This window comes from Apodemus sylvaticus, chromosome 2, assembly GCF_947179515.1.
Source record: "Apodemus sylvaticus chromosome 2, mApoSyl1.1, whole genome shotgun sequence".
Taxonomy (NCBI): Eukaryota; Metazoa; Chordata; class Mammalia; order Rodentia; family Muridae; genus Apodemus; species Apodemus sylvaticus.
This window is the reverse complement of record NC_067473.1, coordinates 180,723,738-180,739,025: the sequence shown is the minus strand read 5'-3', so window position 1 is coordinate 180,739,025 and position 15,288 is coordinate 180,723,738. Positions and strand designations below refer to the sequence as shown.

Below are 15,288 nucleotides of genomic sequence, written 5' to 3'. Positions count from 1 at the left end.
CCCCTATCCCAAGGGGATTCCCCATAAGAAACTACAGGTCAATAACTGTGGATAATGCATTCAAACGCTGAATGCCAGAATCAACTTCTCCAGATTTTCAGAACACATCTCTCAGGGTCCTTCTTATTATTTGTTAATCTAGGGATTTAGTGGGCTCACACATGGAATAACTGTAGTCAAGAAAAAAGTAGAACCCAACTGGTTCACATTGGCTCCCTTTTTACCATTTCACTGAGATACATTTATAGTGTAGTACAGTTGTCAAGTTTCAGTAAACCAGTGACTAATAGCCACACTGAAGTTAAAACAGAGAAAACAAAACCCCACCATGCTGGTTGGTACTTAAAGGCATATAAACTAATAAATTAATTAATAATAGAAAAGGGTGTTTCTCAGTTCACCCGAAGTAAAAAGAAGCAACCGTGCATGACCAGTCTGTGAAATGCTCATATCCGCCGTTTTGGTCCATGTGCTCAAATTCATAACAAATGTCGGTGTCTCTCACGGCCATGCAGCATCGGGTTCACACCATCCTGACCGCGGACCTGGTTATCGTGATGAAGAGAGGAAACATTTTGGAATACGACACCCCGGAAAGTCTCTTGGCCCAGGAAGATGGAGTGTTTGCCTCGTTTGTCCGTGCGGACATGTGACAGGATGGCCCAGCAACAGCGCGTGTATCTCAGTGCCTACCAACTGCCAGCCCGAGGGGTCCTCACCTTTGCCTTTGTAGGGTTGCACCGTCAACGTCGACAGATTTGTGCATGGAAAGTGGAGATTTCTGTTTCCTGCTTTGGTCTGACCGTTTCTGAGATACACTTCTTGTGGGTTCATCGTGGGTTTTTTTTTTTTTACTATGATCAGGCCCCACTAGAAAAGTAAGCTATGTTAAAACATGCTAGCAACCTTAAGTGGCCAGTCAGTTTGAGGAAGCCTGGTTGACATCTGTCGGGCACGGGGGCTGAAATGAGTAATCTGTGCTTCCACACTCTTGTTTTAGAAGACTAGCACTGCCTTCCTGCTGGTGTGCCCATGCAGGAGGAGGGTAAAAGGAAATTTATTTTCTAACAAAATACTCACATTCACGATTTACGGTAGGTGAATATTTTCTATGCATTTAACATTATTAATATTGGGTGTTTTTTTTTTTAACTTTTCTCCTTTTAAATCATTTCCTGTCACCACAATGCTACCACAGTTTTGGTACCTCCATAAAGCCAACCCCTCCCAAGAGAAAGATCATGAAAAGAGACTGAGTATTTGAAAACATTGTACTTGTGTCCATTTTCCTCTGTCCAACAGAGAAAGTTCACATTAGCTTCAGTCCTTCAGCAATAGGCCGCCTAGGCTTTCTAGAGTTTAATTCTGTATCAGCCAGGCAATGACTCTCAACACACATTTTCACAGCCTATCCTGGCTTTATGCTAATCTTGGCATGTGCACATTCCTCAAAGGTACCAGATATTTCCTACCATACATCTCCATGGGAAGACAGAAGAGTTCACGCTCTGAAGTTGCATAGGTGGCAAGTGTTTATTTTTACTTGGGCAAATTTCAGTGACAGACACTGATGTCACACATGTGGCCATTTGTCTTGTTCTAATTATGAAGAGTGTACCAGAAGTCTGTATGATAATAGCGTCATGCTTCATTCAAATGCCAATTAATAAAGCCATACTGACATAATAACATACTGTGATTCCAGCATCCACAGTTTCCGTCACCTTTAACCATTGGACATGAGCATTGCTGAATTTCATATAAGGGTCTACACAGAAAACACGCGTCCCATCTCCGTGGTTCCTGTACTCATTTTATTGTGTTGTTTATTCTGTTTCAAGACTTACAGTTCTTGTGCTTCAGGATATATCAAGGTGCCTTCATGGACCTAGAATGTAACAGAAGAAAAATCTTCATACAGATGGACAGAAATGTTCCAGATTACTTAGCTTAAAGTTATATTTTCTTCCATATCTAAAATTTCATTAGAAGAAAATAATAGTATTATTTGCAGAAAGCCAGTAGATCACAGTCATTATCAATAAGTTCAACCTCAAAGTACTTCATAAAAATTTGACTAATCTACTAAAATACTGCTGGCTGACGTGAAAAGGTGCGGTTGGGGCAGAAGATCATGATGTCTGTCATCAAGTAACCCCTCCTTCTCACACAGAAACAGCGTTCACCTACAGAAGCAGGCCCTCAGTGTCGCCCACTGCACTACCCTGTGCACAAGTGACTGTTGGTTCCTTGAGCCTTTTGCTTACTTGAGTTGAGAACATGTTTGATAATCTGAAAAATGAAACCTAGCAAAAGAAGTCGGGGGCGGCATCTCAGTTCATTCTGGCACAACTTTGCCTATGTCACCTCCGATGACAGAAATGTGCTTTTACTATAGGTGAAACTAAGAAAAAGAAATAATCCCAACAGAGTTAAATTTTATATTGATCTTCCTAAATCAACTCCACACATATTTATTCTATCCTATCTGTAAAAAGCAATAAATGCAAAAAAAAAAAAAGAGTTCATGGTAAAATGACAGGGTTGTTGGTATCACCGTGTAAGGATCATTTTCCTCAACGGTTATCCTCCTACCCCCACTGTTTCTCACGATTCGTCTAGATCTAGGTGTGGTATTGAAAGATCTTTCTAAGTATTTGGCATTATGATCAGGACCATATCTTGTCCATCTTTGTGCTCTTTGCACTAAAACAAGCGCATAGCTCCAAATAAATAAAGTGATTTCTCCAATGACGTTTAGTTCTCTAACTGCTAGCCATGTGGCTGTAACTATTATGGGTTGCTCTTTACTTCTCCTTGATATGTTTTTTTCTATTTATTCCCAGCATATTAAATCTGTTTATTATGTACACCATATGTTTCCTCTCTATAGTACATGCGAACATATTGGCTTACCTTATATAATAAATTAGTCTTTTTGTTTACTCAATTACAGCGTGTGACATTTCTTCCACAGACAGATTCATTGAGTGTTAATCAATCAACAGCCATAAATCAATATATTTACCAGGCAGTAGTTAGCCTGTCTACCTTCATGGTTTCCAAGCATCACATATGTGTCTGTCACTTTTATGAACACACTTCAGGTCTGTTTCCATTGAGGGGACCAACTCAAGTGCCCCCAAACTGCCTGCCACTGATTAACAGAGAAAACACCAGCCGAAAGTGCACCTGAAACTTAATTCAGTGACTGCAAGTTATTGATACTATTAATTTATTAAGTATTGGTAGGATTCGCCTGGATAAAACTCACCAGGTGATAAAAATCACAAGGAAGAGATTTTTATGTTTTAAGCAAATGTCTCAGTTGAGACTTCTAATTGGCCAAGTTTGGGTTAAGTCACCTCGGCTTCCCCACCCCCACCCCCCACCCCCGCCACCCTCCCTCCTTGCTCACTATTGGAGGCTGGTGAGCTCACAAGTGACCCTCTGGCCTCCCAAGTGCTCGGTTTGCATGTGTGCAGCTCCATGCCTGGCTACACTGGTTTCTTTTAGTCACTGATGTCACTTTACCCTGAATTCCTCTGACACTTCATGTCATGAGATACATTGTTTCAGTTCCTTGCTGATGCAATCTTGCATTTTCTTTTGTCATTTAACTGGCAGTGGTGATTCGTGGCGATACTAAAGATGAATATTTTTCATGAGAAAGCAGTGTGTGCTTTCCGCTTCTGAGTTAGCTATCAAATTGTTTGCATGGGATTCGGCTGAGTTTGAATTCCAAACGTATATTTTCCATGCCCTATACATTTCCAGATGTCAACCACGTTCCTATGTGTCAGTCCTCAGTGTGGAGAGTGTGTGTGTGTGCACACGTGCATGTGCGTGTGTGTTGGGGGAGGGTTGCTGATGTTTCCCGATGTTGAAGGAGCAGAAGGACAATGATACTGATTCTCTTTCCCATTTCCACATTTTTCTCCAAATGTCTCCATATTCATATGTTACCATTTTCATACTGTGTTTTCTGCATGGGATTTAAGTCACCTTTTGTTATATGCCCTGCAGCACATTTCTACTGTCCATTCAGACTGTAGTCACCAATACCTTGTTTCTCAAAGAACAAGGTTCAGGAGAGTCCTGTGAGTCAGTACCAGGATTGGGGGACATCAGGGGTCAGGAAGATTGATGAGGGGGAGCGAGCTAGAGGTGAGTCTGGGAGCAGGCCACCCCTTCCATTCCATTGTCTCCCAAGTTTTCATCCTCTTTCTGTGGCACAGCCATCGCTGCTGCCTTTTTGCCTTGCACACAGACTTTATGAACAACTTCATGTGTTCTCACCTTCCACGCACCCTTTATGAATGGTTTGACACAAAATCCTCCAGCATCCAGACATTTAGCCATGTCTGTATTTCAAGCTCTCTGCCCAAAGGATCAGGCAAGTGGGTAGTCAGCTGCCTCCAGCTGTTCTTTCTGGGTGCCTAGGACAGATTTGCCCTCTATCAGTCTAAGTCAAGGATTTGTCTCTGAGGTCAAACCTTGTGACCAAGTGGTACTCACAGATCAGAAATCAAGTCTGGAATCGGGGGTTGGGGTGGTGGCGGCTCATTGGTTAAGATAGTCAGGTTCACTTCCCAGCGTTCATGCTGGATGACTCACCACTACCTATAGTTACAGCGCGAGGGTCTGACTTCTTCCTATGGCCTCTGTGGAAACCTATATTCACACATAAGCATACAATTTCCTGCCACACATGTGCACACTTAATTAAAAATAAAATAAACTTCTTTCAAGATGTAAAATTTTATGCTGAGGAGAGGTTAACACAAATTAGAGCTGACATGACAAGAAGTGATAACAGGAGGGCTGGGGAGATGACTCAGTGGTTAAGAGCACTGACTGCTCTTCCATAGGTCCTGAGTTCAAATCCCAGCAACCACATGGTGGCTCAAAACCATCTGTATTGGCATCTGATGCCCTCTTCTGGTGTGTCAAAAGACAGCTACAGTGTACTTAATATATAATAAATAATTCTTTTTAAAAAAATAGAGGTGATAACAGAAAAACCAAATCATAAGCAGTCGTTTTAAGAAGAGGATGATGCACTGTCCTGGGTACTTAAGCACCTCACTGGGCACTGATGCACTGCACTGGGCACTGATGCACTGCACTGGGCACTGATGCACTGCACTAGGCACTGATGCACTGCACTGGGCACTGATGCACTGCACTGGACACTGATGCACTGCACTGGACACTGATGCACTGCACTGGGCACTGATGCACTGTCCTGGTCACTGATGCACTTCACTGTGCACTGATAAATGCACTGAGCACTGATGAACTGCGCTGGACACTGATGTACTGCACTGGGCACTGATGCACTGCACTGGGCACTGATGCACTGCACTGGACACTGATGTACTGCACTAGGCACTGATGCACTGCACTGGACACTGATGTACTGCACTGGGCACTGATGCACTGCACTGGGCACTGATGCACTGCACTGGACACTGATGCACTGCACTGGACACTGATGCACTGCACTGGACACTGATGCACTGCACTGGACACTGATGCACTGCACTGGACACTGATGCACTGCACTGGACACTGATGCACTGCACTGAGCACTGATGCACTGCACTGGGCACTGATGCACTGCACTGGACACTGATGCACTGCACTGGACACTGATGCACTGCACTGGACACTGATGCACTGCACTGGACACTGATGCACTGCACTGGACACTGATGCACTGCACTGAGCACTGATGCACTGCACTGGGCACTGATGCACTGCACTGGACACTGATGCACTGCACTGGACACTGATGCACTGCACTGGACACTGATGCACTGCACTGGACACTGATGCACTGCACTGGACACTGATGCACTGCACTGAGCACTGATGCACTGCACTGGGCACTGATGCACTGCACTGGACACTGATGCACTGCACTGGACACTGATGCACTGCACTGGACACTGATGCACTGCACTGGACACTGATGCACTGCACTGGACACTGATGCACTGCACTGAGCACTGATGCACTGCACTGGACACTGATGCACTGCACTGGGCACTGATGCACTGCACTGAGCACTGATGCACTGCACTGGGCACTGATGCACTGCACTGGACACTGATGTACTGCACTAGGCACTGATGCACTGCACTGGACACTGATGTACTGCACTGGGCACTGATGCACTGCACTGGGCACTGATGCACTGCACTGGGCACTGATGCACTGCACTGGACACTGATGCACTGCACTGGACACTGATGCACTGCACTGGACACTGATGCACTGCACTGGACACTGATGCACTGCACTGGACACTGATGCACTGCACTGGACACTGATGCACTGCACTGGGCACTGATGCACTACACTGGCCACTGATGTACTGCACTAGGCACTGATGCACTGCACTGGACACTGATGTACTGCACTGGGCACTGATGCACTGCACTGCACACTGATGCACTCTGCTGGGCCCTGGCACACTGTCATGGGCACTGATGCACTGCACTGCACACTGCTGCACTGTCATGGGCACAGACACACTGCACTGCACACTGATGCCCTGCCAGGGGCACTGATGTATTATATTAAACCATGACTATTTTCATTTTTTAGGGGGAGGGATATTTAAGAGGGAAAATCTTTCTTTCCTTTTTCTTTTTTTCCCCAAAATTGATTATTTTATTTATTTACATTTCAAATGTTATCCCCTTTCCAGGTCTACCCTCCACAAACCCCTTATCGCATTTCCGCTTACCCCTGCTTCTATGAGGGTGCTCCCCCCACGCACCTATGAATCCACTCCTGCCTCATCACCCTAGCATTCCCCCATGCAGGGGCATTGAGCCTCCACAGGACCAAGGGCCTCCCTCCACTGATGCCAGGTAAGGAAATCTCTGCTACATGTGCAGCTGGAGCCATGGCTCCCTCCATGTGTATTCTTTGGTTGGTGGTTTAGTCCCTGGGAGCTCTGGGGGTTCTGATTGGTTGATTTTGTTGTTCCTCCTATGGGGCTGCAAATCCTTTCAGCTCCTTCAATGCTTCCACTAACTCCTTCATTGGGGTCCCCATGCAACCTCACCAATCTTTCCTTTCAACCAGACCTCCCCCCACCCCCAGAGCTCCCAGGGACTAAATCACCAACCAAAGAGTACACAGGAAGTGACCCATGGCTCCAGTTGCATATGATTGGCTGTGAGCATACACATCTGGATGCGTGTTGTGGTGGCACATGCTGGTAGGATTTGCTGAAGGAGGCAGAGGCAGGAGGATCATGAATTCCAAGGCCAGCCTCAGCAAAATATTTCTTGTTTTGCTTACCACATGATCAAATAGCTGGCTGACAAAAACTTTTGTTCCAATGTCTCTCAGCTAACCTCTGCCATGGCTGGAGGAAAAGTCCAAAGAAGGATGTGTTTTTCTTTGAAAACAAGAACTCAAAACAAATGAATCACCTCCAGATATTGCCTTTTAAGCCCATGTTTTACTTTCCCACAGAAATGACTTTATGCCACACAGTCTACAGGAGACACTTCTCACAACCATTTAAGCAAGCAGTAGCATGCTTCTAGAGCTGTATTCCCTGGCTATGTTAGAGTTTCTGACGTTATGTGTATTTTTCATTTCTCCCAGTAACCTTCAACCCACTCCAAAGTGCCAAACATTTAACCCAAGTCTTGCATGTCTGTGTCCTTGGCAGAGGAAAGAGGAAATGGTGGAAATGTGGTGACGTGGGTGATAATGGGACTGCCCTTTTGATTCCCACTTCTAGGATATAGTCAATGTGATAAAAGATTATATTGGGAACACAAGGCATCTAGGCCTTTGTCCAACAATGTAGGGGAAAAATTAGCAAGCCTAATATTTCATGAGGAATTCTTGGCTCAAATGGTATTTTAATAAAGCTTAACTATGCCTGCCAATGAAACATTGGGATGAAATAATGATTTATGGTTTAAATATTATATAACCCCTGTAATGTCTGGTATCATCTCATATCAAACAACAGGAGAGAAATAAAATCATTGGGAGAAAGAACAGAAAAATAATGACATCAGTTCACGCATTAATAGAATACATATGATAAAACCATCCCTTTACAATTTTCCTCCAGGGTTGACATACACTGAGAGTGTGAGCCTTGAAAGTGTGATCTAGTTTAACCTTGAAAAAAACCCTTTATCTCCCGTTGACATTGAGGGTCAGTAAATGCAGCTTGTCTTAGCTTCAGTGGACCTGAGAGGTGAATTTGAGCAAGCTGACTTTCAGGCTGTGACCTTAACTGTGGAATTCACCGAAGACTAGACTGGTGACTTAATGTCTCTTGAGAATAAGTAATTTATCATGTATATGGTATACAATTAAAAGAGAATTATGTGACTATATTTGAGATATTGCTAACTAGGAACTGAAGGGTATTAGAAGTCTAGATTGCATAATACTTAGTGTCCATCACTCAGTGATGTGTTCCTGTCTCTTCATAAGGTAAACACAAGCACATGACAAACTGCTTCCATGCTAAACTGAGTTTTCTCATCACAAATGATGAAAATGATTACATGATTACAAAACACACTTAAGTATAAAATATTAGTAATGAGACATTAGGACAAATACCACATCTAATGGATGCTACATAGTTTTTTTTTAAAAATCACGAGATCAATATTCCTTTAAAAATAAATTAATATTCTAATTATGCAATGGTGAAATCATATCATTAAGATGAGAAATTGTATAATTGTAACTCTAGAATATGAACATCCCTGGGGTTTGAGTAAAGACAATCAATATCAGTTTATTACAGTTAATATACTGTAACAATGTGTTACAGTAGAGTTTAGATCACTAATGGAGTTCAAAAGAATAAAGTGTTATCACACACTCAAATTTAAATTGTTTGAGGAAATTGAAAACCTAGATTTATTTTTTAAAGAATGTAAGTGTGGTTTTTTATTTTTTTAATTTTTTATTTATATGAATACACTGTAGGTGTCTTCAGACACACTAGAAGAGAGCACTGGATCTCATTACAGATGGTTGTAAGCCACCACGTGATTGCTGGGATTTGAATTCAGGACCTTTGGGAGAGCAATCAGTGCTCTTAACCACTGAGCCATCTCAAACACACTAGCTCCACATATGAAGTCCCAGTGCTTGTGACAGAATGCACAAGAGTCCTGCAAGCTCAAGCCAGCCAAAACTCCGGGGTCAAGGGGAAGGCCACCTTCCTCCTACCCCTAGCTGAGATGGTATTTGGTAACTGAGAAATGCTGGGAGAAAGCTAATTTTCACCAACAGTATGGCTCATGGTAGGTCAACCACAACAGTAGATGGCCACACACCCAAGAGTTTATAAGTAGCATTAACCTGATTCAATTGGCTTTAAAAAGGGAAGAAAAGAAACAAAGAAACAAAGTAACAGAAAGAAAGGAACAAAAACAAAGAAAGAAACAAAGAAACAAAGAAAGAAAATACAAACGAGGGCACAAAGTTGGAGGGGTATGGAATGGGGGTGTGGATCTCCGAGCTAGGGAAGAGAGGTGAATATGGTCACAATGTCATGTGTGAAATTCTCAAATAATTAATAAACATATATAAATAGCTGAGAATGTTAGCTCAAGAGCTAACAAAAATAGTAACCTGTAAGGTGGTTTTAAAGTGTGAGTGTTTATTGGCGAGTTTATAAAAATGTGCTCAACACATTTCATCAGGAACACAGCAATAATAACTACCTACCAAGAAAGAGGCAAGGTGCCAGCAGAAGGAGAGTAAACAACACAGCCGATTTAAGACCTTGCAGAGTTTACCGAGGCTAAATATATATTTATATCATACGATATGTTGAGATTCCACATGCACGCAGCTCAACAAGTAAAGGGAGAAAGAACTAGGAAGCTAAGCTTAGGCGTGGTGGGGCTGCGGTCATCGAGAAGATGCAGGTGTGGTCAAGGCTGTGATGGATATCACATTCCCACTCTATGTGGAGTTAGAGAGCTGTGTAGACAGGTTCTTTTTTGAGTTAGATGTTTATTTTTAGTTAATTGTGTGTGCACATGTGCACACACACACAGACATGAGTGCAGGTACCCTTGAGGTCAGAGGTGTGGGATTAAGAGAGCAGAAGTTTTCTGACACTGGTGCTGGAAATCACATTTGGTCCTCTGGAAGAGCGGGAAGGTCTCAACTGTAGAGCCATCTCTCTAGCCTAAGATAGGGGCTTTGAAATAGCAAATGAAGCTAGGCATGGCAGCGCACACTTAGGATTCCTCAGGGATCTAAGCTCAGCCTGCTTACTAAAGCAGCTGTATTTTAGAATAAAGAAAAAAGTAAATTAATTTAAAATAAACAAATAAAATTTGGGGAAGAAAAAACATAGAACAAGTATAGTTTTGAAATCTGTGGGTAGACTAAACAGGACTTAAGCCTAAATAATGTTTCCCAGTTCTTTCCATTGGAAACACACCCAGAACACAGCATAGAACAGACAGGAATTGTGCAAGCAACACAGGATAAAATAAGGGGGTCTTAAATAGGGTCTCAGTAGGAGGTTCCAAGGGGCAACAGCTGGGGAGATGGCTGGGGAGCAGGCAGGAAAGATGGTTCCAAGGGTGAAATGCTTGCCTCCCAAGGACCAGGATCTGGACCAGTTCACCAGAACCCACACAAAAAGGCTGAGATGAGACAGGCGTGGGAGTGCAGGGCTTTGATTTCAGCAAGAGGCAGAAGCAGGCAGTTCTGTCTCAGTCTGAAGCCAGCCTGGGCTAACAGTGAATTCTAGGCCAATCGGGATTACAAGTGTCAAACTAAATCCAGAAGCAAGATCATCAAGCCAGTGCTGGGAAGGTGAGGAGAGGTGAATTCTTGGGGTTCTGTGGTGGCCATCTCAGCCAACCTGGCAAGTTCCAGTGTGAGATCTTATCTAAGAGAAGGTGGACAACATCTGAAGAACGCATCCGAGGTTGTCTCTCTAGCCTCCACTTACACACACACACACACACACACACACACATGTACATGGACCCACACACAAACATACAATGCAGAAGTAGGGGATATCAGAGTTCTTGCAAACATTCAAGAAGTAGCTGGTTCTATTCTACTTTTTTCTACTTCACAAAGAAGGACTGTGAGTTTTCTACAAAGAGGAAAGACCATCCAAAGCCAGAGAGAGTCAATTAGAAGTACTAATGCAGTCCAATCTTGCTTAGAAAACTGTCTTTAAAAATTAAAATCAGTTTTTTACAAAACATAATTGAATACATTAAATAAAAGTTCACCATAAGAACACCTATGTTCTTTTTAGAACTGGACTATAAAAATAGCTCGATATTTTTCATCTAGTAATTTGATTAACTATTAAGTGGCCAAAAAAGAGTCACTTAAACATATGCATTTTGTTTAATTTAATTCATTCACTATCACTGACTAAACACTAAAGAAGCATAAAACACGCTCTGTCAAAATCTAAGGCTCTTGCTCTGAAAGATTCTCCTAAAATCACAAGAAGAAAATCCATACTAGTTACCTCTATTGTTACTTATCATTGGTTAGAACTAATAACAAATTACAAGCAAAGAAAAAATAAAAATAACAAATAAAACATACTTTGGGAAAGCCATAATTATTTTTGGAAATGCTAGTCATAGATGTGATGGTCACTTCTAAGCCCTTTGTATTTGACCAAAGGGAACAGTGATATTCAAAGCCTCCAAAGGAAACAGCAGAATTGGATTTTTACCACAGTGCTGAGATCAGAACCTATGGCCTCACAGTGCTAGGCTCTACCACTGAGCTATACCCCAGCACCATCCCAACCACAAATCTGTCTCCCTCTCAGGCTCTGTGAACTTAATTAATACTTCACCTGCAGCTTTCCTAGTCACTCATTTATTCTAGAAATGGAAGAGAAGATCTCCTTCAAATCTACAGGAATTTCCTGCGGGTCGGCAGAGGTTACTCCTTTTGTTCTGACAATAAATCAGGTACTATGATGTTTTAAGTTAGATACAAACTTAAAATGTTTAATTCCAGTGTGAACCAGTTTAGAGAAAGAAAAAAAAAAAAACCTGACCTATGAAAACTCTTTTGACTCAGATAATCTTTACCTGAAGTAAGACAGCTAGCTATCTTGGGCTTAACTCTAAAAGTCTCTTTAAAAATTTCAAACTTAAAAAAATAACAAAACAAGCAACAATAAGACCAGGTGTATATCACATCCAGGTTGCACAAGGTGACCTAGTGGGAGGAAAGGGGTCCCCCCATAAGTAGGCAAAAGTCAGGGCAGCACCCCATTCCCACTGTTAGGATTCCCACAGGGACACCAAGCTACCCACTCCATAGCATATATGTCAAGGACTTAGGTCAGACCCTACAGGCTCCCTCATCTCTAGGAGGCCCACGAGTCCTAGCCAGTTGATTCTGTGGGCTGTGTTTTTGTGGTGTCCTCGAGCTCTCTGTCTCCTCCAGTCCTTCCTCCCCCCTCTTCCACAAGAATCCCCAAGGCCACCTAATGTTTGACTGTGGGGCTCTGCATCTGATCCCATCCATTGTTGGGTGAAGTCTCTCTGGTCTCTTTGATGGCGATTCTGCTAGGCTCCAGTCCCAGAACATTCTTCAGGGAGGGAAAACTGTAGGATGAAAGTTTTGTGGATGAGTTGGTGTCCCAATCACTCCACTTGTGGCCTCACCTGGTTACAGAAGATGGTTGGTTCAGGCTCCTTGTCCCTCCATTACTAGAAGTCTTTGGTAGGGTCACTTTCATAGAGTCTAGAGAGGTCCTACTATGCTGGGTTCACAGGTTAACTCCAAATCTGACAGAGGACTAATTTACATCCATATATCTCTATCTCTATCTCTATCTCTATCTCTATCTGTATCTCTATCTCTATCTCTATCTCTATCTCTATCTCTATCTATAAATAACAATAAAATGATCAAACTAAAAATAGCGACAGATCTTTTTGGGTTTTTTTTTGTATTTTTGTATTTTTGTTTTTGTCAAGATAGTGTTTCTCTGTATAGCACTGGCGCTCACTCTGTAGAACAGGCTAGCCTCAAACTCAGAAATCCACCTGCCTCTGTTTCCCAAGTGCTGGGATTAAAGGCATGTGCCACCAGTGCCTGTATCTTTCGCCACCACAGACCTAAATAGAAGCCTCAACAACAACAACAAAAAAAATCTCAAATGGCTGAGAAATACTCAAAGAAATGTCCAACATCCTTAGTCACCAGGGAAATAAAAGTAAAAACGACTTCGAGATTGCATCGTACAGCTGTCCGACGTCTAAAATCAAAAACAGAAGTGACAGCTTGTGCTGGAGAAGGTGGAGAACAAGGGGACACTCCCTCACTGCTGGTGAGAGAACAAACTTATATAACCACTATTTGGCATTTTCTCAGTGTGGCAGTTTCTGAGAAAATAGGGAATCGATCTACCTCAAAACCCAGCTCTACCCAAAGGATGTGCCACCAGCCCACAGGGACACTGGTTCAGCCATGTTCATGGTGGCCTTAGTCATCAGAGCCAGAAATGGAAGCGGCCTAGGTCTCCCTCTATGGATACAGAAAGTGTGGTATTACTCAGCCATTAAAAACATGAAATTTGCAGACAAATGTATGGAGCTAGAAAATATCCTGAGTGAGGTAACCCAGATTCAAAAAAAAAAAAAAAAAAAAAGGCAAAAAGCCATCGATCATGTTACAGCCCATGGATCCAGAGAGGCTGGGTAACAAGGAGGGTGGAAGGGGATGCAAGGATGTCCTTGGGAAGGGAAATCAGGATCGATTTCTCAGGTGCACTGGGGACAGGTGGGAACAGGCCAAATCAGATAGGGGGCTGGGAAGGGAAGACCTGGAACGGGAGACATTTAGGGGGAGGTGGAAATTTCAGCTTTATAATCCCTTCTGCAGCTCGCAGCTTTGAAAGGTGGCAGTGAGCAGCCACTCAACAAAGAGTTCTGGGACATGTCAGGGTTTTTTCTTTCCAAGCACTGTATGAGTCACTGGGTTTGCAAAACACAGGGACCTTTGAAAGCACAGGATAGAGAAGGACATCTTTGGAAATATCTTCCTAAGCCTTCCATAATAGAGCAGAGACTGGGCTCACCTCTCTCACTCTCACTCTCTCTCTCTCTCTCTCTCTCTTTCTCTCTCTCTCTCTGTGTGTGTGTGTGTGTGCATGTGTCTATCTGACTCTCTCTCTGTCTCTCTCTCTCTCTCTGTGTGTGTATGTACATGTGTCTGTCTCTCTGATTCTGTCTCTCTGTGTGTGTGTGTCTGTCTCTCTGTCTGTGTGTGCCTCTGTCTGCCTGTCTCTGTCTCTCTGTTTCTCTGTCTCTCTCTGCCTCTGTCTGTCTGTCCATCTCTCTCTCTCTCTCTCTCTCTCTCTCTCTCTCTCTCTCTCTCTCTCTCCCTCCCTCCCTCTGTCCCCCTCTCTCTCCCCAGCTTCAGGTCCTGAACCAACAGCTAACAGCATTTATTCCTCATGGCATGAGGGTGGGGGTTGTCAGCTTTATTCAGAACTAGCATTTTATAGCTCCAGTGTAGAAAATGCTCCCAGACACTCTCCTTTGTAGAAGGAGTCACTTTTCTCTTAGTGACACTCATGATTCCAATAAAACAGACATAGGATATCTGAGTTACTGTTGCAGCAATAGTGTTTTGGTTGGTTCCCTTTCAGTATCTGGTATCAGGCAGATTTAAGAGCTGGATAAGCACAAATATGACTACTGATTATAGGCCATACTCTGAAGGTTAGTAAGGTCTCACAATTAACACTCAGCTCTCATAGTGACATGGGTACCTTATTTTAAGTTAGGAAGAGAGCTGGGTAGTAAGTAAGATAATCTGGGGGCTATATCTTCCCTCTTCCTACCATCACCTCTTGCTCCAACTTCTAAGTCAAAACCAACCCTCACTTATTAGTAAGATCTCCTAATGAGTACATATCACAGGGTGGGCACCATTCTAGGCACTGTATGCAGCATAACTTGTCCTGCCTCTGGATATGTCCATCTTCTTCTGTTGCTGCAGCGAAACACCTATGATTCGATACTTTACAAGGAGAGGAGTTTTTTGGGTTTTATTTGGTTTAGGGACTGAGAGGTGGCAGTGGCGCCCAGGTAAGTATACTTCCTGTCCTCATCTGTGGAGAGGACCTCACCGAAGGGAGCATCGTGTGCTGGAGATCACATGGAACAAGAAGCCAGTGATTCACACATGACAACATCCTCTCTTGGGAATGAGCTTACTCCTCAAGATCAGCCTCGTGTTTGTCAGCAGATGGAT

General features: G+C 43.2%; 2 protein-coding genes across 9 annotated transcripts in view; one reads left to right on the top strand and one right to left on the bottom strand.

Moving 5' to 3' along the window:
• The window catches only part of Abcc9 (ATP binding cassette subfamily C member 9), a 113,169-nt gene extending 110,219 nt beyond the window's left edge, over window positions 1-2,950 (top strand). For all 8 annotated transcript variants that reach the window (XM_052175224.1, XM_052175221.1, XM_052175222.1 and 5 more), the window contains one exon: window positions 516-2,950. In XM_052175224.1, coding sequence (XP_052031184.1) covers window positions 516-653 — 138 coding nt within the window. In that variant the 3' untranslated portion in view covers window positions 654-2,950. The remainder of the gene's footprint in view (window positions 1-515) is intronic.
• Window positions 2,951-5,044: 2,094 nt separating this feature from the next.
• On the bottom strand, window positions 5,045-6,529 carry LOC127678170 (keratin-associated protein 16-1-like). Its single transcript, XM_052172933.1, has 2 exons — window positions 6,164-6,529; window positions 5,045-6,094 (listed from the first exon to the last, which is right to left on the bottom strand). Exons 1-2 carry the CDS (start codon window positions 6,527-6,529, stop codon window positions 5,045-5,047), a joined length of 1,416 nt encoding a protein of 471 aa, XP_052028893.1.
• Window positions 6,530-15,288: the final 8,759 nt, after the last annotated feature.

Coding starts and splice junctions, on each gene's coding strand:
- LOC127678170 (XM_052172933.1), bottom strand. CDS start 6,529: ATGACAGTGCAGCAGTGTGCAGTGCAGTGCATCAGTGCCCATGACAGT. Junction 6,095..6,163: donor GTGCATCAGTGCCCAGTGCA/GTACATCAGTGT, acceptor GCAGTGCATCAG/TGCCCAGTGCAGTGCATCAG.